The sequence below is a fragment of the Salvelinus sp. IW2-2015 genome, linkage group LG4p, assembly GCF_002910315.2.
Source record: "Salvelinus sp. IW2-2015 linkage group LG4p, ASM291031v2, whole genome shotgun sequence".
Lineage (NCBI taxonomy): Eukaryota > Metazoa > Chordata > Actinopteri > Salmoniformes > Salmonidae > Salvelinus > Salvelinus sp. IW2-2015.
In genome coordinates, this window is record NC_036841.1 from 14102670 (window position 1) to 14127895 (window position 25226).

The window sequence follows — 25226 nt, forward strand, 5'->3', positions numbered from 1 at the left end:
GTGCCAGAGGGAGAGACAGAAATAGAGAGATCTTTGATCTTCATATTTATCTGACTAAACAAAATTGTCTCTCAATCTTGCATGTACTAGGCTACCCAAGCCACAATAACAAAACAAATAAGAACACCTATAAAGTAGACCGAACGTAAATGTATCTATACCATTGTGCCAAGCTAATACAGTCACTGAATGAGTGAGCTCCTTTGTGCGCGAAGTGAAGATGGTAGCGCGGCAAAAGTCCACAGGTGCGCGCGTCCATGGACCTTAACAAAGAAAGAGCTAACGGACCGAAGCTGATTCTCTCCAGTCACCTGTTATATCACACCTCAAGACGCCATACACCTGACCCCCCATAAACAAACCCAGCCCCACCACTCCAGACACGTATACAAACCACCCCCCATCGCGCAAAGAGAACAGCTCCGTATTCCGTATGTGTGGTCCTCGTACAGTAGACGCACTGCCTCACTTCTCCATCACGGCGCATCATTACAATAGCCGGGGAGGGCCCCTCTCGGATGACGGTCCCGGCTATGGGAGGGTACGGGAGGCGGGACCAGATCAGTGTCCGTTCCTCGGAGCTTGCGAGTCTGGAACTAGGGCTGGAGAGATCGCCGGTGAGCATCGTCACCACTCCAGCACGGAGCCTCGCTTGGCCGAACGCTGCGCTGTGCACTCGTCGGGATTGCACAAAATTCCTGAGAAATATACCTGCTATTTATGGCATGTGGCTGGTAACTTTATTCCTGCTGTATTCTTTACAAGAAGGTACGTGAAAGACATTCACACTATTGCTCTATCCAATCCAGTGGTGAAGTTGGGGCGCACATAGGCTATTTGTGTTTATTTGTGCTACAATAAATGAGGTTCGGTTGAAATGCGCTAATTTACAAAAGTCGTAAATTTAAATTCCTTCTTGTCAGTTAAAGTCAATGGCCTCTCTTTACTCGGATATAAGGCTTGATTTGGATGGGAATAATCGGTTTAACCACACTTAGAATGGAGGATGACAATTAGAATGACTTTTCAGCCACCATCCCTTCTGTCAGGTGTCTTGATCAATCCAAGGACGCATTATGCAGTTGCATAATTACACATGTTTACATTATTTGAGAAGGAACATACATAATGGAAGTGTGGTCCATATTCCCCTAAACGCTGTCTGTGGCAGTGAAGATGGGAGAGATAACATTTGCATTCATGAACATGTCGAGATGTCATGAATATGGAGACACGACAATAAGAGAGGAAGAGATGCGGACGCAAAGACTGCGAGCCAAAAGCTGCCACGAACTCCAACCGGGTATCTGAGCTGTAGGATGTTTATCAGAAAAGTAGCGGGGCATTCAAGTGTACATTTGTTTGCTCTCTTTCCTCTGTCCCATAACAGATAACAGAAGGTGTCAGGCGCATGTGTCATTTGCTAATATGGCTTCTTTGGCGCACCAAATTAGTGCATGTCTGTTGAAGAGCGTGCCTTTCAGTGTGTGTGTGTGTGTGTGTGTGTGTGTGTGCGCGCGTGCGTGCGTGTGAGTGTTCAAACACAATGAGGGCCAAAACATTTTATAAGAGATGTGTAAACCGATGCTGAGGATATTGAACGCTGGGATTTTACGCAGTTGGCAATTTGCTTCATTTTCTAGAATGACACGGGTCAGCGCAAGCAGACACACTCAATTGTTATTATCGGTAGTCTTAATTATGCATCCTCCATTTTCTATGGCCCCAGATTCTACATACTGATTGGGTTTGCATGGAAAAATACTGCAGATCGAGAGGAAGCTTGAATATGGTTTTTGATTGAACAATTGCTTCCGATTGAACGCTTGTCAACCATTTCAACAACTTGAACATAATCCAGTCAATCAAATTCAGTCATAAACCCAATATAAAATAAATACATAAATAATAAATGCGTAAATGTCTAAAATGTAATTAGTCTTAGGATCACATGCAGATAGGCCCTAACTCTTTTCTGTTCATTCTGTGTTTTCGTGAGTGGATGCCCTTTCAGACATTTGAAATACATGGCCTGTATCCTTGCAGGTCAACAGTCCGGGATGGTGTGGTCTGTGTGTGCGTGGTGCTGCTGCTGTTGTGACGAGGGCTTTTGTGGTGTTTTTGTTGTGTTCAATTGGATTACAAGGTCTTTTTAGATTATGTACTGCACATCGCCTTGTCTCGTGACTGAACAAGACGTGTGTGTGTGTGTGTGTGTGTGTGTGTGTGTGTGTGTGTGTGGTGAAAGGAGGGAGGGAGGGGTGGGGGTTGCAGCTAGGCAGTGGAGCGGAAAGAGTGGAGAGGGAAGAGATGTAGATAACGCAGAGTCGAAAACGAACTTCCATTTAGCATAGTTTTTATCCTTTATTCGTTCATTTTTGTCAACAATCAATTTTATATGTACATACTATCTGATTTAATGTGTGTTTTAATTTAAAAGAGAAGATTTGATCAGAGAAAAATGGTAGCCAATTATCTTACATGCATATGCATTAGGACTGCGTATTTTCCTGAGTCGGCCGCGCCTCCATAAAGGTTCTCACTTTTGTGGAACGGCACACATCCTGTGCTTAATTTAATGAATATCTCTTCCATACATCCTTGCATAATTTGATATTCTCAGAAATATAAATGTTCGTTGCCGTTGGTTTCCAGTAGGCTAATTAGTCATTTGAGTGCAATATGAATAACCAGATGTCCCTTAATTGATGCGTCTCGGCCATACCAGTACTCATCAACCCGGTTTGAAACGGGGTGTGTGTGTGTGTGGGGGGGGGGGCGCTCATTCTTCTTTGTCATGATCTGGTCTCGCTTGTCATTTTATGTAAATGTGATGAGACACAAAACAAATCAGCAGGAAAGATGCTATCCGTGCCATCTATTCAGCAGAAACAGTCAGGCCTATTGGTGACGGCAATTATTGTACATATTTGTTGCAGTGTATTAACGTACTAACGTTAATATCAATTGGCGATATTTAAAGCCTAATGTTTTATCATTATTATGGCTACACAAAATTCAAATCACCCAATATTCTGATCAAGACTACGGTTTGTAAAATAATGAGGGAGAGATACTATGGTTATTTTATCAATTCATGGCTGATTCCGGTTTAATCCAGTTCAGCCTGACAGGCCTCCAATCTATAAAACGAATACTGAATGACTGTACATTTTCAATTGATAGGAACGATAGGATTAATGTAGGATATAAATAGATTAGTTGATACATCTAAACAGTTGGTTTTTATGCATGTATATTTCGTTTCCCTTACCTGATGGGAACATAACTACGACTCAATGACTGGTGGGGGGATGAGCAGTTGTTAAATAGGCAATGTGGTGTACGTGGTGGCAGCGATATTCTCTTGCCTGAACCAGATTTTCTGAACATTTGCCTAAATTAAAATGTGAAACCAATACACCTATATTATTATTAATATTATTGTTGTAAAAATAATAATAATGATTATAATTCGGCCTATCAGTGTTTATTAATTTGTGATGTGTAAGCATTTTGTTATGCACAATATATAATTGCATTCTTTAGCCTGCATTTTGAGGCAATTTATCATCTCTAATGTCCCCCTCACACACCTCTTTCTCTCTACTTAGTCCCCTTACCGGATGAAATGTGCAAAACTGGTTTCTCTTCTTGTTTTACCCAAATCAGCATCCCTTCCCAGCTGCGTAATTAGTAGGCTTCCGTTTGAACTGAAACTAAAGCCTGATTTGCAACTTATTTACCAAAGTAAATCAGTTCATTGACTAGAGGACTGCACTTCTCCCTCCTCTTTTGTTTTATGTTTGATGGGATAGCCGTTTGTTGCCATAATCTGGGCCAGATAGTTCTGACAACGGCGTGTTGCTCTCTGCTCTCCTCATAACGTATTTTGTCAACCGTTATGGCACTAGTCTGACTTACAACCAAGGCCTGGTCGGGCGGATACGGAAGTGTAATGTTGGAATCAAATGAAAGGCACAAACTGAGAGGTGAGAGGGCAGCATGGGCTTGTAGTCATTTTCTTATGAGTCAGAGTCAGAAATAGACTGCCTCGAATTCATGTACACCACTGCACTGCGTCTAGATGTGTTGCCTCTGCGTCCTGGTGAAAGGCTACTAACTCGCCACGTGTGCCAGTACGGTATTTTTGCTTTCATTTTGTCTGACGCGATATTTAATTGAACATACGCTTTTACATGAAGTCTCTCACGTTGATTCCAATGATATCGACTCGACCTATCCTGTCCTCTCCTTAGCCACGAGTTATCCCGCAACAAGTTGCCTGCAACCCCACCCCTCTCTCTCTCTCTCGCTGAATATAATGGCGCGACCGACAGTCATAATATTCGATCTCTAAGTGTATACCATCTCTTCTCCTAAATAACACCTTACCTATGAACTTGTCATTTGTCTCTGAGAGGCAAGGCCACAATAATACCACCCTCTCGTGTTAACTCGCATCCCCTCGTCTCGCTCTGGCAAGCAACGACTGTTTTTTTACCGTGGAGTGTTTGTGCTGGTGACTTGGCCGGTGAACAGAAAAGCCACGGAGGCTATTCCTCACCTGCATGCATCATTTAGGCCTAGTGTAACTTGACCATATGGGGAGAACAGAGAAATGACATAGATAACAAATGCCGCTTCACTCCTCTACCCTTACAATGGGTAACTTAACTATGCATTAAAGAAAAATATGAACATATGAACACAAATGAACACCCAGTTGATTAAGTCAACGATGATTTGACCTTTTCACACAGATTGTCCAACTGAGTTTGATAACTCAACAGGTATTCTCTCACCTGTTGTTGAGTGGGGCATCTTTTCTGTGGCCTCTGACTTGACAGTCATCTCCACTTTCACAAGATGTGTTGTAGCAGGAGAGGAGAAGAGAGGGGGAGAGAAGGGGGAGAGGAGAAGAGAGGGGGGGGGGGGGGGGCGGGTCATGTGTAGGGCTCATCTGCTTTAAAGTGACAGGGCCAGCTCTTCTTTTCCCTCCTTTGCGTCCCTCTTTTCTCGAGCTATCTTGCTTCCTACCTGCTCCCTTTATCTCGGACTCAGTGAGAAGGAAGGATAGAGGATTAAATCACACCCCAGAAATCTGACACTCACTTCAAAACTGTGAAAATGCTTCATTTAAAGAGGGAGGTTGTGGCTCCTCAAACGCTGAAATGATCCTAATATTCCACTGACACTGCATAATATGGAGAAGGGGGTTGTTTGTGGTGTGTGTGCGTGCGTGCGTGCGTGCGTGCGCACATGCATGCGTACGGCAAGGTAATTTCAGTGTAATGCCAATGCATTATTCTTTTTCAGTGTCTTTGTATGCAAAATGGGTATCAAATAGCATTCACAATGATATAATTATAATTCGCTTCTTGCTTTCCCGTAATGGATTGCAAAACATCACTACTACGTTATTGTGGTGTTGTAACTGAAAGCAATGACATTAGTGTTATGTTGCCTGAACATATTAAGTATTGTATTCTGTACGATTCATCAGACCCATAACAGGGAACGCATTCTTGCCTCTGAGAACGTGTATGTGTATACTTGAGTGCATGTTATTGTGTGTGTGTGTGAGAGATTTATTGACCTGTGTGCATGGGATGGTATGAATGTCAGAGACGATTGCGTGTGTGTGTGTGTGTGTGTGTGTGTGTGTGTATGTGTGTGCGTGTGCGTGTGCGTGTGTGTGTGTGGACGAGACAGAAAGAGCTGCATTATGCATAGCCGTTCACCATAGGCAATATCCCTGTCTCAGTGGCATACATATTCATACGCCATTTTCATACTGCTCGCAAAAGGGGGGGGACATAGGAAATGTGCAAATGTGTCTGTGTGTGGAGGGAGGGAGGAGAGGCTTGAGTCAAATGTGTCACAGCAACAGAACAAGAGCAGGAGAAGGAGTGAAGAGGCTTCGCCCAACAGGAGTGGTGTTTTAGGTAACTCACCCAAATCACAATGACCTTGTCCGGTTGTAATCTACGCATTCAGGCTTGAAGAAGGAAAGGGAAAATATGCTTCCAAAATGGATGAGTGCGCCTAGCTCCCTCCCTCGCTCCTCTCCTCCTCTTCTCTGCTCCCTTCCTGCCCATGCCAGGGAAAAGGGCGGGCAGCCTGAGGGCATGGAAGAATTGAGAGTTACACGTTGGATTAGACGTCTCAGAACAAAGAAAGGGAGAATTTGGGTTATTTCAGTCCTCTCTCCTCTCCTTATTTCCACCATTACTCCCTGTTGAATGGGGAAAAGACTGGCCCCTTGCTCAAATCCTCAGACCCCAAAGCCCCGCGTGGGATCCTTGTGTCCCCTTTTAATCCAAATCCCAAATCAAGCCCTAGCCTCTAATCAAATCTTTTTTTTTTATATAGCCCTTCTTACATCAGCTGATATATCAAAGTGCTATACAGAAACCCAGCCTAAAACTCCAAACAGCAACCAATGCAGGTGTAGAAGCACGGTGGCTAGGAAAAACTCCCTAGAAAGGCCAAAACCTAGGAAGAAACCTAGAGAGGAACCAGGCTATGAAGGGTGGCCAGTCCTCTTCTGGCTGTGCCGGGTGGAGATAACAACAGAACATGGCCAAGATGTTCAAATGTGAACATAGTGAACAGGTCAGAGTTCCATAGCCGCAGGCAGAACAGTTGAAACTGGAGCAGCAGCACAGCCAGGTGGAGTGGGGACAAAGGAGTCATCATGCCAGGTAGTCCTGAGGCATGTCTAGGGCTCAGGTCCTCCGAGAGAGAGAAAGAAAGAGAGAAAGAGAGAATTAGAGAGAGCATACTTAATTCACACAGGACAGGATAAGACAGGAGAAACTCCATATAACAGACTGACCTAGCCCCGACATAAACTACTGCAGATAAAATACTGAGAGGCTGAGACAGGAGGGTCAGGGCACTGTGGCCCCATCCGATGATACCCCCGGGACAGGGCCAAACAGGCAGTATAATAACCCCACCTTGCCAAGCACAGCCCTCAACCCTAGAGGGATATCTTCAACCACCAACTCCATCTGAGGCACAGCGATATAGCCCACAAAGATCTGCACCACGCACAACCAAGGGGGGCGCCAACCCAGACAGGAAAACCACGTCAGTGACTCACCACTCAAGTGATGCACCCTCTAGACGGCATGGAAGAACCGAGTAAGCCAAGATCAGCCACTGTAATGGGTTAGAAGAAGGAATCTCAGTGGAGAGAGGGAACGGCAGGCAGAGACAGCAAGGCGGTTCGCTGCTCCAGTGCTTTCCGTTCACCTCCACACTCCTGGCCAGACTACACTCAATCATAAGACCTACTGAAGAGATGAGTTCCAATAAGACTTAAAGGTCGAGACCGAGTCTGCGTCTCTCACATGGTTAGGCAGACAATTCATAAAAATGACTCTATAGGAGAAAGCCCTGCCTCCAGCGTTTGCTTGGAAAGCTTACGCTGTCCCTAGGCATGTCTCGATTCCTCTGGTGAAGGAACTTGTATCATCTCATGTAGCCCTCTGGAAGGTTTTAGTGGATTTTCTGCATCTTGTTATATCATTCATCCATCTCTCAGTGGCTTGATTTGGATTGGACACTGGCTGTCTATATCCACTTTTGGATTGGACACTGGGCTTCTATATCACTTTGGATTGGACATGGGCTTCTATATCCACTTTTTGGCATTTGGACCTGGGTTCTATATCCACTTTTGGATTGGACCACTGGGCTTCTATATCCACTTTTTGGATTTGGACACTGGTATCTGGATGATCTTCAATCATTTGGATTATTGGAGACTGGGCTTCTATATCCATCTTTTTTGGATTTGGACACGTTGGGCTTTCTTATCATTTTGGATTGGGTGGGCTTTTTTTTCTTTCTTTTGTTCTCTGTATTCTTTCTAATGGTTGTGTTGACAGACCCTGTCAGTCTGTGTGGGACGTTGTCCGGGTCTCTCTCTCAGACGCGACTTGGCGGATTATATAATTATGCCATCTTTATGTAGTGGCTTTTCTGCTGCAGGCAACTGTGCTGCATGATGGCAGTTCAGTCCACCACTGTACTGCCTCTCTGTGTTGTACTGTGCTCAAGTGACTGACCTGGATTCACCAAATAGGACAGCTGCACAAGAGCTGCCTCATCCAAGTCGCTCGTTTTCTTTCTTTGTGGTCATGCTCCGATTGTTTTTGATGTCACTCCGCCATTTTTTATGGCATCACAGTAGGGGTTCTTGGTGTTAGTTTATTTGTGGATGTCTTTCGTTTTTTTTAAAATAAGTTACAGGCGATGCTCAATGCTTATTAAGATTCAATTTCTTAACATTTTTCAATATTTGTTATAAATAATTTTTTGGCAAATATTACATGTGCTGAGTCGGGTTAAGAGCTTTGAGCAGTACCGAACGCTCGCTGGTTCGAATCCCCCAGCTGACTAGGGGAAAATCTGTCAATGTGCCCATGAGCAAGGCACTTCACACATTTGCTCTGGTAAGAGATGTCTGCTAAATGACTCAAATGCACAATGTGAGACTGAAAGCCAGTGTGCCCTGTCCATGGTGCTGAATGGTCTATCTCTCAGAATGAGCAGAGAGTTGTGTTTTTATGCGACATCGGATCAGGATATATTGCACTCAACCTAAATTACACCTTTTTGACACAGAGAGCTGCTCCATTTTGGTAGGAGCGACTACATACAATCACAAACACAATGCACACTTATGTGCACACAGTCCGTGTACACCCTCACCACTTACTCCCTCAACTCCCACTCACATGCCCCCCCCCCCCCCCCCCCCCCCCCCCCCCCCCCCCCCCCCCCCCCCCCCCCCCCCCCACCCCCCCCCTCCCAACGTAACGCACGTTGATGCACCGCACACGAACACCTCGTGCGAGCACGCACACTTGTGTTCGACTGCCCCTTAACATCTTCCCTGGCCGTGATCTAACCCACCACACCACCAGGGAGTGGGAAGAGTGCCCTCCACCGGTGGTGCGATTACAGGGGCGGAGAGACTTATAGTGTCGAAGTGTGTTTAAATAGTATGACAGGAGAATTATAATGGATTTAACTCTCTGTGTCTGGAATACAATTCAATATCACTTAACATGTCCTGCCAGTGCACTCGAGGACTTTAAACAGGAGGAGAGAGAGAGAAGAGGAGAAGAGAGAGAGAGGAGAGCAGAGAGAGAGAGAGAGAGAGAAGAGAGAAGAGCGAGAGAGAGAGAGAGAGAGAGAGAGGGAAGAGAGAGAGACGAGAGAGAGAGAGAGAGAGAGAGAGAGAGGGAGAGAGGAAGAGAGAGAGAGGACGAGAGAGAGAGAGACGAAGAGAGAGAGAAGGAGAGAGGAGAGCAGAGAGAGAGAGAGAGAGAGAGAGAGAGATTGAGAATGGTGGGGAGAGAAAAAGAGGGAGAGATAAAATGTATGGAGAGTGAGGAAGAGAGAGAAAAAATACGATGACGCAGAGGAGAGGAGGAAGAGAAGTGGGAGAGGGATGAATGAATGGAGAGAGAGAGAGAGGGGAGAGACAGAGCCACCCTTACCTATTGAGGGCTTTAGCCCTATCTCAACCATTCAATACTCTGCCATCACTTGTATCATGTTCTTCATTCTGTTTTTGCTGTACCAGAGATCAATTGTTAATATTTACGCTATATATACAGAAGTATGTGGACACCTCTTCAAATTAGTGGATTCGGTTGTTTTAGCCACCCCCGTTGCTGACAGGTGTATAAAAATCAAGCACACAGCCATGCAATCTCCGTACACAAACATTGGCAGTGGAATGGCCTTACTGAAGAGCTCAGTGACTTTTAACGTGGCAACGTGGCATCTTTCCAACAAGTCAGTTTGTAATATGTCTGCCCTGCTAGAGCTGCCCCAGTGCTGTTGTTGTGAAGTGGAAACGTCTAGGAGCAACAAGCTCACAGAGCCATGTGCCATGCGCTCCCAACGAACAGTTTTTGTGCTGACGTTGCTTCCGGGGGTAGTTTGGAACTCGGTAGTGAGTATTGCAACTGAGTGTAGCGCGTAAAGATGGTCTGTCCTCAGTTGCAATACTCACTACCGAGTTCCAAACTACCCCCGGAAGCAACGTCAGCACAAAAACTGTTCGTCGGGAGCGTCATGAAATGGCCGAGCAGCCGCACACAAGCCTAAGATCACCGTGCGCAACGCCAAGCGTCGGCTGAAGTGGTGTAAAGCTCACAGCCATTGGACTCTGAAGCAGTGGAAACGTGTTCTCTGGAGTTAATTTAACCGGGCAAGTCAGTTAAGAACAAATCCTTATTTTCAAGGACGGCCTCGGAACAGCGGGTTAACTGCCTTGTTCAGGCGCAGAACGACAGATTAGTACCTTGTCAGCTTGGGGATTTGAACTTGCAACCTTTCGGTTACTAGTCCAATGCTCTAACCACTAGGCTACGCTGCCCTCCCCCATGGAGTTATGAACCATGCTTCACCATCTGGCAGTCTGACGGACGAATCTGGGTTTGGTGGGTTTGGCAGGAGAACGCTACCTGCCCCAATGCATAGTGCCAACTGTAAAACTTGGTTGAGCAGGAATAATGGTCTTAGTTCCTGTGAAGGGAAATCTTAACGCTGCAGCATACAATGACATTCTAGACGATTCTGTGCTTCCAACTTTGTGGCAACAGTTTGGGGAAGGCCCTTTCCTTTTTCAGCATGACAATGCCCCCGTGCACAAAGCGAGGTCCATACAGAAATGGTTTGTTGAGATCGGTGAGGAAGAACTTGACTGGCCTGAACAGCTCTTGTGGCTGAATGGAAGCGAGTCCTCGTAGCAATGTTCCAACATCTAGTGGAACGCCTTCCTAGAAGAGTCGAGGCTGTTACTGCAGCAAAGGGGAGACCAACCCCATATTAATGGAATGAGATGTTCGACGTGCAGGTGTCCACATACTCTTGGTAATGTAGTGTATGATATGATGCTGTACACTCAGCTCCATTCTAAGAGAACCACCCCCCAAATAAAAGGAAACCCAACAACGTCCATATTGGTCCTCTGACTAACAATAAGACTCAGCAGGGCTGCGAGCATCCCAAAGCCTTGACCCTACTCCTTTAAAAAAAAACTGGCAGACACACAGCGGCACAGACAGTTGGCAGAGTGACCCCTGTTTCCTGTGCCAAGGTCACTGCTGGAGTGCGGGTCATGTAGTGTATATAGAAAGGCCCATAGAGAGACTTGGCTTAAATGAAAATGAATGAAGCACTGAAATGAATCTGATCTGAAACATTTGAATTCTGACAAAATACGCATTTAAGTCCTTTCATTTTTATCCCCCCCTCATAGCTGTTTTAATGATTTTCCTCGTGCTAATTTGGTTGGACATCAATGCACGGGGCTGGCTGTAGGTTATCTGCTGTGCTGTCGATCCCTCATAAATCTACCTTGATGAGGCGTCTAGCCGCCACCTCCATTCACGGCCATTCGTCCCGCGTCATTCCGAGTGAAAGAGACAGGGCTAATCCGGCCATTGTTGACACAAACCAGGGAAGAGGATTAATTATAGATCATTGATTCAGAAGAAATGATCTGTCTCCTGTTGGCCCAGGGCCAAGCTGAGCTCAGTACAACCCCCCCAACGCTAAAAATACGTCTAGTTGCCTCCCGGGAGACATTGATAGGGGGAGGTATTAGGGACGCATCTCCCCTAAGACGACTTATGGCACGTCATTGCAGCAGCGTGTGAAAGCCATAGTGGTTGCATAGAAGCCCTCCCTCCAGGGTTGCGGTGGGAGATATCCTGAAGGCTTCTTTCTCGGTGACGACATAGTCTTGAGATGGGTTTAACCGGCAGACTAGGTTTGTCCTAACGACCTCATGGGTTCTTGGTTTTTGTGGGCGCGGTATACCAACATGGGGGGAGGTGGGGTGGGTCTGGGGGTGCATGACCCCTTTCCCCTCCAATCAGATGCAAGAGTACTGAGGGGTTCTCGTTAGGCATATCTTAGACGACAGACATGATGATAACGCGTTATTGAGGATGGATCTCTGCTGTTTTTTGGCTGCCAGGTCGCTAGTTTTGATTAATAAGGTGGATCAGAGAGGCACACTTGAGACTCAAACACGTGCGACTAACATGTTACATGATCAAGTCAATGCCCAGGTTTATTTAAGCTATTGTACAGACCAACTTACCAAACAAGTAGACCGTGTTCATCTACTCATAGCAGAGCTTCCGACTGTGGCCTGGCTTATCTCTTATCATAACAGACTTACATGTAGCTGGAAATAAATAATGAATATATTACGTCAGGTCATTTGCCTAATGGGGAAATAGTAATTGATTCTATTTTTGGGATCTGCTGTGCTGACCTGATGGAAATCTCTAGAAGATAACCCAGTTTGCAGATTGGCAGGTAGCTGCCCACACATTGTCTGTGTGTATATGTGTGTGGGAGGATTTGTTGTTATCTGTGTGGGGAGATATTGGTTTGTGAAGTCTGTGTGGTGTGTGTGTTGTGGTTCCCAACCCCGCACCCCTATTGTTCTTCTGCCCCCATCAGAGTGAGATGTGGTTCTGGATGTGGCTTCTTTGTGGTGTTTGTGTGGTGTTGCTGTGTGTGTGTGTGTGTGTGTTGTTGTTGTTGTGTGGTGTGTGTGTGTGTGTGGTGGTGTGTGTGTGTGTGTGTTTGTGTGTGTGTGTCGTGGGGTTGTTGGTGTGGTGTGTGTTGTTGGTGTGTGGTGTTATCCTTGACCAGTTTCTCTCGCCCTCCACAGTGAACAGTGAGGATGTGGTCTCGACGCGGCTGTACTTTGTAAACGCCTCCCTGCAGCGGGTGACCTTCTCCAGCTCGGTCGGGGTGTCCCTGCCCTGCCCCGCGGGCGGCGCACCCCATGCCGTCCTGCGCTGGTACCTGGCCACCGGCGACGACATCTACGACGTGCCCCACATCCGCCACGTGCACGCCAACGGCACCCTCCAGCTCTACCCTTTCTCGCCCTCCGCCTTCAACAGCTACATCCATGACAACGAATACTTCTGCACCGCAGAGAACCAGGCCGGCAAGATCCGCAGCCCCAGCATCCACGTCAAAGCAGGTCAGACTCAGACTGAACACAGGCAGCCTTTTCTGGTGGAGCCTTAGACAGACAGACGTGCAGACATACACTCTTCTGGGGCAGCCTTAGACAGACAGACATACAGACATAGACTCTTCTGGGGCAGCCTTAGACAGGACACACATAGGTTCTACAGGTGAAGCTGTGTCTCTAACTAAACAGTGTTCCGGGGCCAAACGGATGAGAGGAGGCTAAGCACAAAGACAGGCTGCAAGGAAGAGGTTTAGAAACACAAAGAAAATGCATGTAGTTCCTCAAATACTTTCCCATGCGATTTGATGCTGTACACTCAGCTCCATTCTAAGAGAACCACCCCCCAAACACAGCGAAGACACACAAACAACAAAAACATCTGTAACAAACGGTAAACCAAACGACATCCATATTGGTCCTCGGTGGGGGGGCGAGCGTCCCAAAGCCTTGACCCTGCGCCTTTGAAAATCCCCTGGCAGCCACACACACAGTGGCACAGACAGTTGGCAGAGTGACCTCTGTGCCCTGTACCAAGGTCACTGCTGGAGTGTGGGGCTGGCCAAACTGCAATAGGGGAGTTCACACGTACACACACAAGCAGGCTTTGGGATGCACACTCACACACACACACACCAGCCTGTGCCCTGCTTATGCCAGCAGGCCTCCTGTCTCCCAGTCACTCCATCTGTCCATGGACTGGAAAGTCCCCCAACTACACACACACACACACACACACACACACACACACCATTTTTGTCAAGCTGGCTGTTCTGGGTAGCTGTGCCAGGTCTTTGTCGGGGTGTTTACTGTAGCTGGAAAGGGAATGAGTTTAAACACGAGAGGGATTGAACAGAGTTGAGCAGAGAGAAGAAATATTGTTGGTGTTTTAGTTCACGTTCAGCGACACGTTCAATGAAAATCTGCATCTTCAAAATCGGAACGACCCCCTTAAAAGATGTGGACGATATAAAGCAAATCCTGTAGCGATTCAGTTAACAGTCAGCTGGCCAATTGTCGATCGCTACAGACAACACCTACTCCACCATACCCATTATAGCATTTCTGTCCAGAGGACCCTTGTCCCATCAGCTGTACAGTGTCTTTCCAACCAGCATCTGTGTGGGACGACCTTCCCTAAAAAATAAATTACCTCAATTAATCAATTAAATGCTGAGTCTGTGAAAAACCATCATCCCCCACACCCACACCCAACTCTGCAGCCCCTCAACTCCAGCTCTCAGGACTTGCCTGTGGTAGTGCTGCACACTTTCACAGAACGCACACACACACACACACACACACACACACACACACACACACACACACACACACACACACACACACACACACACACACACACACACACACACACACACACACACACACACACCACACATACACACACACACACACACACATTCACATACACATTCTGCGGTTACCATGGGCGACAGGCAGGGCGTGAGAGCAGGGCGTGAGAGCAAGGTGTGGCGCGTCCCGTCTCAGGTGGGCGGAGACTGATACAGCTGACAGCTCGCTGTGTGACACCCTCCCTCCTTTCATCTCGGCCCCTCCCCCCCCCCTTCAATTCTCCCTCCCTCCCATGCATGCTGATTCCATCCAACAATAGCACTGGCACTGGGTGGATCGCTGTACATTTATGAAAATCACTGCTTGTTTTCTTCTCTCCCTCTGTTATCGTCAAAGTCCGAGCCTCTATTCTTGTTAAACTCATTCTCACACGTTTTCTCCTCGCATTGACGGACATTTGAAATCACCTGCCGGTGTTCTGATGAGTTGGAGATGTTTCCATTGCTCTCATAGGATGCCTTCCCATCCATCTCTAGTTGTTTCCATTGGCTTCTCATAGGATGCCTTCCCATCCATCTTCTAGTTGTTTCCATTGGTCTCATAGGATGCCTTCCATCCATCTCTAGTTGTTTCCATTGGCTCTCATAGGATGCCTCCATCCATCTCTAGTTTTCCATTGCTCTCATAGGATGCTTCCATCATCTCTAGTTGTTTCCATTGGCTCTCATAGGATGCCTTCCCATCCATCTCTAGTTGTTCCATTGGCTCTCATAGGATGCCTTCCCATCCATCTCTAGTTGTTTCCATTGCTCTCATAGGATGCCTTCCATCCATCTCTAGTTGTTTCCATTGGCTCTCATAGGATGCCTTCCCATCCATCTCTAGTTGTTTCCATTGCTCTCATAGATGCCTTCCCATCCATCTCTAGTTTTTCCATTGGCTCTCATAGGATGCCTTCCATCCATCTCTAGTTGTTCCATTGGCTCTCATAGGATGCTTCCCATCCATCTCTAGTTGTTTCCATTGGATCTCATAGGATGCCTTCCCATCCATCTCTAGTTGTTTCCATTGGCTCTCATAGGATGCTTCCCATCCATCTCTAGTTGTTTCCATTGGCTCTCATAGGATCCTTCCCATCCATCTCTAGTGTTTCATTGGCTCTCATAGGATGCCTTCCCATCCATCTCTAGTTGTTTCCATTGGCTCTCATAGGATGCCTTCCATCCATCTCTATATGTTTCCATTGGCTCTCATAGATGCCTTCCCGTACCATCTCTATTTTCCATTGGCTCTCATAGGATGCCTTCCATCCATCTCTAGTTGTTTCCATGCTCTCATAGACCTTCCCATCCATCCTAGTTGTTTCCATTGGCTCTCATAGGATGCCTTCCCATCCATCTCTAGTTGTTTCCATTGCTCTCATAGGATGCCTTCCCATCCATCTCTAGTTGTTTCCATTGGCTCTCATAGGATGCCTTCCCATCCTCTCTAGTTGTTTCCATGGCTCTCATAGGATGCCTTCCCATCCATCTCTAGTGTTTCCATTGGTCTCATAGAGATGCCTTCCCATCCATCTCTAGTTGTTTCCATTGGCTCTCATAGGATGCCTTCCCATCCATCTCTAGTTGTTTCCATTGGCTCTCATAGGATGCCTTCCCATCCATCTCTAGTTTTTCCATTGGCTCTCATAGGATGCCTTTCCCATCCATCTCTATTGTTCCATTGCCTCATAGGATGCCTTCCCATCCATCTCTAGTGTTTTCATTGCTCTCATAGGAGCCTTCCCATCCATCTCTATATGTTTCATTGGCTCTCATAGGATGCCTTCCCATCCATCTCTAGTTGTTTCCATTGGCTCTCATAGGATGCCTTCCCATCCATCTCTAGTTGTTTCCATTGGCTCTCATAGGATGCCTTCCCATCCATCTCTAGTTGTTTCCATTGGCTCTCATAGGATGCCTTCCCATCCATCTCTAGTTGTTTCCATTGCTCTCATAGGATGCCTTCCATCCATCTCTATTGTTTCCATTGCTCTCATAGATGCCTTCCCATCCATCTCTAATGTTTCCATTGGCTCTCAATAGGATGCCTTCCCGTCCATCTCAGATGTTTCCATTGCGCTCATAGGATGCCTTCCCATCCATCTCTAGTGTTTCCATTGGCTCTCATAGGATGCCTTCCCATCCATCTCTAGTTGTTTCCATTGGCTCTCATAGGATGCCTTCCCATCCATCTCGATTTTCCATTGCTCTCATAGATGCCTTCCCATCCATCTCTAGTTGTTCCATTGGCTCTCAAGGATGCCTTCCCATCCATCTCTAGTTGTTTCCATTGGCTCTCATAGGATGCCTTCCCATCCATCTCTAGTTGTTCCATTGGCTCTCATAGGATGCCTTCCCATCCATCTCTAGTTGTTTCCATTGGCTCTCATAGGATGCCTTCCCATCCATCTCTAGTTGTTTCCATTGGATCTCATAGGATGCCTTCCCATCCATCTCTAGTTGTTCCCATCCTCTTCTCCTTCATTGTCAAAATTTGTCCCTCTTCTGCTTTCCATCCTACACCCGTCCCCTCCGTTGTCCTCTCCCCACCCCATTAACAGTGAATAGACACACCGTGAATAACATGACAAAACGTTGAAAAGCAGGTTTAGCCACCATATGTGCGTGACGGTTGACATTGATAAGCATCATTAACCAGGTTTTTCCCGTCCAACCTTTTTACGCGAATTGAAGTCGGATAAAAAAATAAATGTCATGACAGGTCTGATGGAAACGGCGAATGTCGATAGCAACTGTCGACAAAGCAAAATACGGTGGGATCGTTTTGTGTTGGTCAAATAAGTGGCGCGAGAAATGGCGGTGGAAACGCTTTTATGTGCAAATGTTGATATAATAACAATCATATTGAAGTAAAGTTGGAGTCACGCGAAGACATGTTGTGTGGTTCTCCCACTACGACTCGGGGAAAAGTATGCAGTCGATTAGGCTACAGATGAAATAAGTTTTGATGAACGTGACGGATGTTTCAAGATCATTAGGTTGATGCTCCTTTCCAATCAATATCAAGGGTCTTATTCTGGTGACATGACAAATTAGAATAATCTCGCTCTTTTGTCCATAATAATCTCATCAGATAAAGACCAGAGACCAGATAAATCAAGCCATTCCCCTGTGACCCGAAAAGAAAGGAGAAAAATAAAGTCAGTCAACAGAATTGGGACATAGTAGCCACTGCGGTAGAGCAGTCAATCATTTTGGAGTGCATTACAGGTAGACTCTGTCTGGTCCCAATGCCTGCCTGTGTATGGAGCCTATTCAAGTCCGGGTATTAAGGACTTCCTGCCTGTGTGCTCATTGAGATCACGTGACGATGGAGCGCTTCTCATTTGGTCTCTGGCTGCCTGCTCAGCGCTCCTCACGCCTGTCAAATGTCTGCTGCCCTCTCCCACGCACACACACGAGCGTGCGCACACACACACACACACACACACAGCAGAGAGGACTTGGTGACTTTACCATAGGACTTTTTATTCATTTTTGCCTGACAGTCCGAGTAGCCGTCAATGTCTGGTAGTGTAGTAGTAGTGTAATCAACGCTAGGCCTGTGGCTATATCCTATGTCCTACGCCTTTTGTCACACAGAGCTAGAGTTACACACACAGGGGAGGTCTAGAGTGAACTGGGGTCAGCTGTTCAGTAAGCTCACCTCAGCTCCCCTTTTTCTACCAACACAAGCACGCCGAGTTTAGACTGAAGGCTGAGCACAGTGGACCTGGGAGAGCAGGTCCACTGTCGCCCTGTACGCTCCCGGCCGCCCTCCTTTTTATCTCTGGTTTTGTACATCTTCTGCCACAGAAGGAACCTGCTAGCAATGTGCTGTTTATTCCCATTCATTAACGTGTACAATACAGTACATCCATTCAGTTTCCCGTTTATTTGACTATTTTCTTCTCTCTTTTTGCTGCTCGATTCATGAATAAGTAAATAGTGTATTTGGTTTCCCTGTAGTTAATTATTTAGGCAGCAGTGATACAGGCCTCTCCTCCCAGTGCGCGGAGAGCGCCAGGCCCGTGTTTTTGTCCGTTCCTAGGCAACCGGGGTGCATATAGTCAGGCATCAGTAACACGCTAATGACGGCGCGCATGTGAGGGGAGTGCAATTCATGCATAAACACTGGGCTACCATTTGCATGCACTTGCAAGGGCTTAATGAAACAAATGTGGCATATTCTGCACCTCTCGCCTCGAAACCGGAAACATGTGCAATATCACTGTGCTACCACAATTGTTAGCCTACTTCTGGTTTAAGCCTTTATCGACTATGTAAGTGCGAAGAATCAGCGATGTTTGCTGTCAGTTGTTTTGGCTTTAAACAGTCTCATAGATGCTCAGTGCTCATAGGGCAATTTAGCTCTGCGTGATGAGATGCAGGTTCTATCAAGGAGTAAATAAATGATTTAACGTATTGGCTTGGCTGCGAAAGGGGCTGCTTAATCAATTATGCACATTGACCCGGAGATGGTCTGCTGTGATAAGAAACGGGCGCATTTCAATGAGGAATTGGAATGAAGACCTGATTGGAATTATTTGGCCTTTCTTCGATTTGTTACAAATGAGGCTTCGCAATACATTAGGCCACTGAATGCAGGGGCCAAATAGGCGTTGGACTTGGTTACAGTTGCTCAAAGCGCGTCTCGTGGTTACATTAAGTTTGGGGTAGGCCCACACCACAACGTTAAGGTTAACGACTTCACTATTCCGACAAGGACATTGGCTCTGGTTTCAATGGGTGACACTGGCGGCTGGCATTAAGCATTATTAATGACCAAGGAAATTCACCTCCAGGCTAGGCGTTAATTATATCGCTAGTGAACTTGAGAAGGAGCACAGGCAGGCAGGGTGTGTGTGCTGTGTGTGGTGTGGTGGTGTGTGTGTGTGGTTGTGTGTGTGTGTGTGTGTGTGTGTGTGTGTGTGTGTTATGGCTGTGGCGTGCGTGTCGCTGTTTTTGAGCACGTCGCTGTGTCTGTCGTGTGTGTGTTGTCGACTTCACGTGGTTAAACCATTACTCCCCTGATTGGTATGAGAGAAGCCTCATAGAATTAGCTGTGATTAGATTGCAGTGCCACAGATTCCCCTCCCCACGTTTTTTTCCCAGCTGATTTTGGTCTACATTTAATCGCGTTTGCATCGACATGTTTGAAATGACAAACGCCCATGCTTTTGTCTTCTGTTAGTCTAGCTAATACATTTTAATATTACACTGTTATTACGCTTGAAATACATTTTCATTTCAGTCACACCAGCTCTGCTATCGTCTTGGCATGTTGCTGTATAGGCCAATTTCAATCCAATCCACACTGATACCCTTAGTGTTGCCATTTTGTCATTTGTCTATATATATATCTGTGCGATGTCCAGGGTACTGTACGTCAAGTGCAGAGGGCACCCCTTTCTGCGACTGCCCGCACCCAGCCATTCGGCGCTGCCTTCAAGAATTGCATGGGTTTTTCTTTAAAAATGTAATCGCCATTCGCACCAGATTCTTCTCAATGCAACTGGGTGTCACTTCTTACTACAATCAGTTTCTCCTTTGCATTGTAGGATTAAAGCGAAAACAACATTGGCTTGATGTGATTTAACAGTCCACCAACCAAATTTACTCTTAGTGTCTCTCAGTGAACTATAGTTTCAGGAACAATGTCAATTCTTGTATATCAGAAAAAGAGGTCATTGCTTTCATTGAATCATAATCTAGGGTACAGGTTAGTCATATCTTGCTCTTGGCTTGTATGATAAGCAACCTTAACTTTCACCGGGAAGGCTTGTGTTAGGTTTCCGAACGAATGCCCTTGGCTTTAGCTCAACTGACGAACACAGTTTGATGCAGAATAGCCAGGTTTGTTCCCCTCTAACCACCCCTCTCCTCTGTCTCTCGTCTCCAGTGTTCAGGGAGCCCTATACGGTGCGGGTGGCAGACCAGCGGTCCATGCGGGGCAACGTGGCCGTGTTCAAGTGCCTCATCCCCTCGGCCGTGCAGGAGTACGTCAGCGTGGTGTCCTGGGAGAAAGACACCGTCTCCATGGTGCCAGGTAGGAGGAGCATGTCAGGTTTAGATCTGAATATATGGAAATGGAAAAAAGGGTTGACTGGTTGGCTGGTTGGTTGATCGGTATATATGAGTACAAAGATGGCAAACCTTCAATATGTTTGGGCCCAGATCTTGAAAGTACAACTGTTATTTCCCCATGCGGGATGGACGTCCATCAACAAACACATACGCACTTTGAAAAGAAACCTCACAACCAATCACCAATGCATGTGAACGGGATTGCTTAATTGATTGGCTGATTGATCGGTTGGTTATATGAGAATGAAGCACACAGAGTTTAGACTGAGGGCTGAGCACAGTGGACCTGGGAGAGCAGGTCCACTGCCGCCCTGTACGCTCCCGGCCTCCCTCCTTTTTATCTCTGGTTTTATAGGTCTTCTGGGCTCCTTATTTAAACGAATATCACCTGGTTATTCCGATATTGCTGGTAAGACCCTCAGACCCCTGTTAAGGTTATTTGGAGGTCGTTAATCAGCACTAATCTGTTTTGTGGTTTTAGTGGCATGTCCCATTTTGCCTAGACCAGAGGGGGGAGCGGGTACATTTTTTCCCAATTATTCAAAATGGAGTCTCATAAAATAGCCTCTCATGGGGTGATCTGTGGCTAGTCACTCATTGCCGTGTTTAATAGCGGTGTGAGGGAGATAAATCCGACAGAGCCGACGTGTGTGTGCGCCTGTGCACATGCATGTGTGTGTGTGTGGGAAGAGACTGTAATTCAAGGACATTGCCTCATTGTAACTCATTGGGTTGATGGAGTGGACCTGTTTACCCATTGATCACATTCAGACCAAAGAAACCAGGCAAGACACACAAACTGTGTTTATATTCTGGCTATGTCACCATCTTTGTCCTACATTTGGAGGGATGTGCTGTCGATTTTCCTGCATCGTACAAATATCTAGGTTCCTATTTGTATCTGTGTTACAACTGCTAACATGCTGGTACAGAATGTGGATATGTGTGTGTGTGTGTGTGTGTGTTGCACTGTGTGTAAATGCCCGTAGTTTTTAAGGTGGCTCTGCGGCCCAGTAATAAATGGAGGGGTGTCAGATAAGACTGCTCTGGTCAGATGATACAGGTCGCTCCCCTCGCTCCAGCTCTCACCTTCTGATACCCGGCTCCCGTTTCATCTCTCTCAATGTGGTGTGCGTGTGCGTGCGCGCCCGTGCGTGTGGCTCTGTCCTTCACACGGGAGCACTCATTGATCCAGTGCAGCTGCGTTTCGTATGTGTGTGAACAGGGCCCGGGGGGAGGTTTCCAGACTGAATCGATACAGCTTGCTGTCGGATTCCCCTCTCCCTTGTCACGGATACCTCGGTGTGGTGAGACCCATCACTCTGTGTGAGTGATGGATGGATGTGTGTTGGATGTGATGGATGTGTGTCTGCCTGTGTGTGTGTATTTCATTAACATGTGTATTAGCTGTCAGGCTTTGTATGTCCTCTAATGATTCAAAATATCCATACCATGGTTTTGTGGACATATGGGGACATGCTGGTGTTGGTTTTAGCCGATGGGTGTACTGCCATAGACTCTAACACCAGTTCACTTCACACCCCCGGCATTAGGGCGAGGTGACTCTCTGCCCCACTGAGCATGGGGGAGGGCAGATCATCAGTGCTGAACTGACTGAGTCGCAGAGCAGTGGAAGGCAGTAGACCCTCTGCCCTCCGCAGGGGACTATGTCCCTACTCTGAAGTCTTCAACTGCTATTATAGGCAGTTAGATAAAGCTGATGGGATATGGTGGGTCTTTCTTTCTCTCTTTCTCTTTCTCTTTCTCTTTCTCTCTCTCTTTCTCTTCTTGTCTTTCTCTTCTCTCTCTCTCTCTCCCTATCTGTACTCTCTTCTCGCTCATCGCTTGCTCTCGCTCATGTCTTCTCTCTCTCTCTCTCTTCTTTCTCTCCTCTTCTCTTCTCTCTCTCTCATCTTTCTCTCTCCTCTTTCTCTCTCTTCTCTCCCCTTCGTCCCTTTCTCTCTTCTCTCTCTCTCTCTTTCTTTCTTCTCTCCTCTCTTTTCTCTCCTCTCATTCTCTACCTCATTATCTCTCTTCCTCTTCTCTCTTTTCCTCTTTCTCTTCATACTCTCTTCTCTTCAAGCTATATTCTCTCATCTCGTACTCTCTTTCTCTTCTCTCCTCCTCTTTCTCCTCTCTTTTCTTCTCCTCTTCTCTTCCTTTCTCTATCTTTCTTCTCCTCTCTCTTCTCTCTCTCTCTCTCTTTCTTTCTCTTTCTTTTTCTCTTTCTCTTTCTCTCTCTCTTTCTTTCTCTCTTTCTCTTTCTCTCTCTCAAATTCAAGCTTCTTTTTGGCATGAACAACATTGTGTCAACATTGCCAAAGCAACAATGTATACAATATACATTGTATTAAAATTGTAAAGAATAATAGTATTAAATGGTATTAAATAATAATACACAATTAAATACAAAAATAATAACAATTAAATGGTAACAGCCAATAGTAGATATGTAATAAAAATATAAACATGGATAATAAAACTATAACTAACTTATAACTAAATAACGGTCATCTTCACCATTACATCAGTACTACAACTACTATCATCATTACCACTACTACTACCACCGCCATCATTAAACTGCTATCATTACCATTACTACCCATACCACTACTATTTGGAATGAGAAACAACAATAATAATAGTAATAACAATAATAGCAATAACAATAATAGTAATAATAAGTAAGTTACTGCTTACTATGCAGATGTTATTATTCAGTGTCCTTCAGGCTATGATAGGCAGATACATATTTGGCTGCAAGAGTAGCCATTGCTCCTTCGCCCGTTAGTATTTCTTGTTTTTCCTCTGGGTTTAATAAGTAAAAATTTTGATAAAATGTAATTATTTCTGTGAATAATGAATCTCTTGGTGAGGAATATTTATCACAGTAAAGGAGAAAGAAACAGAGATGCACTATCTCCCCTGTCGTCCTCTTTTGGTAGCCATGTCTTTTTATGTCTGCCAGTTTCTATTGCCAATCGGTTGTCACTCAGCCTGTACTTGGTAAGGATCTGTCTCTGCTTCGTATCTCTGACACAGTAGAGATAATCAGCCAATTCATATTCTCTGTTTAGGGTCAGATAGAAATTTAGTCGGCTTTGGGATTTTGTTTCGTTTTTCCAATGTTGTAAATATGAGTCTTTTGATTGGTTCATGATTTTGTTTATTAGAATTCTTTCTTTTGAAGCAGTGCTGGTGTGAGCTTGGTTGGTTAGGTCCAACACCAGCTGACTGAGAGGGCTCGTTTCTGGGCTCAGCTCTTGGGTTTGAAGTGCTTTAAATTGCAGACTTGAATTTGGACTTTAATTTAGATGTAGCCAACATTTTTATGATCTTGTCTGTATTTTCATTACCACTGGAAAGCGGCCCAATTCTGCCCTACATGCATTAGTTGGTGTATTTCTCTGGACTTGTAGAATTTTCTGACACAATTCTGCATGTAGGGCTTCAATTGGATGTTTGTCCCACATTTTTAAGTCCAGTTTATTGAGTTGCCCCCAAAACTCACTTCCGTAAAGAGCTATTGGGATGTTGATTTTGAATAATTTCATTATAATTGCATACAATGCTCTGCAGGCTTTTTCTTTGAATGCATTCACTGCCATGTTAAAGTTTCCCGATGCAGATATGGTCAGACCAAGGTAGGTGTAATTTTTAGTGTGTTCAATTATGGTGTTGTTCAGGGTGAATTTATATTTGTGTTTCTGACATCTGTTTTTTGGGGGGGAAATCATGATTTTCGTTTTTTGGAAATTTACTGCCAGGGCCCAATTATGGCAATATTGCTCTAGAATGTTAAGGTTCTGTTGAAGACCTTCTTTGGTTGGTGATAGAAGTACCAAGTCATCAGCATATAGCAGGTATTTTACCTCTGTGTCAAATAGTGTGAGTCCTGGGGCTGGGGAATGGTCCAACATGTCTGCTAATTCATTGATATAAATGTTGAAAGGATTTGGACTCAAACTGCAGGTTTGTCTCACACCTCGACATTGTGAAACGAATTCTGTTCTTTGGTTTTTGATTTTTATTGCACACTTGTTTTCTGTGTAAATACAATTTATTAAGTCATACACCTTACCACCCAGCCCACTTTGTAGAATTTTGTAGAATAGCCCTTCGTGCCAAATAGAATCAAATGCTTTTTTAAAGTCAATAAAGCAAGAAATGATTTTGCCCTCTTTTTTTTGGTGGACGTGTTTATTTATTAGTGTGTGTAAGGTGTATATATGGTCAGTAGTGCGATTGTTAGCGAGAAAGCCAATTTGACATTTACTTATCACATTTTTTTCTTGAAGAAATGTTTGTGTTCTTGAATTCAAAATGCTACAGAAAACCTTTCCCAAGTTGCTGTTTATGCAAATTCCCCTGTAATTTTTGGGGTCTGTAACAGTTTAAGCACAGCATTTTGCAACTCAGGTGTGCTGTTTTTCAGCATTTCATTTCTGATGTTATCTAGACCACAAGACTTCTTTGATTTTATAGATTTGAGCTTTTCATTTAGATCTTGTTGGGTTATTGGGTAATCTAATGGATTTTGGTTGTTTTTAATGACTGGTTCAAGGATGTTACATTTTTCTTGAATTTCTAATTGGTTCTGTTGTAAGTCTTTTTGTGGAATGTTTTTGTATAGATTACAAAATAACAAACCGACGTAGACTGACCTAAACATGAGAACTTACATAGACACGAAGAACGCACGAACAGGAACAGACTACATACACGAACGACAACCGAAACAGTCC

General features: G+C 45.4%; 1 protein-coding gene across 1 annotated transcript in view; it reads left to right on the forward strand.

The window, feature by feature from the left end:
* The first annotated feature begins 425 nt into the window (after positions 1 to 425).
* The window catches only part of LOC111957241 (cell adhesion molecule DSCAML1-like), a 31325-nt gene continuing 6524 nt past the window's right edge, over positions 426 to 25226 (forward strand). Inside the window, exons 1-3 of the mRNA XM_023978022.1 lie at positions 426 to 768; positions 12725 to 13045; positions 20294 to 20440. Coding sequence (XP_023833790.1) covers positions 519 to 768; positions 12725 to 13045; positions 20294 to 20440 — 718 coding nt within the window. The 5' untranslated portion in view covers positions 426 to 518. The remainder of the gene's footprint in view (positions 769 to 12724; positions 13046 to 20293; positions 20441 to 25226) is intronic.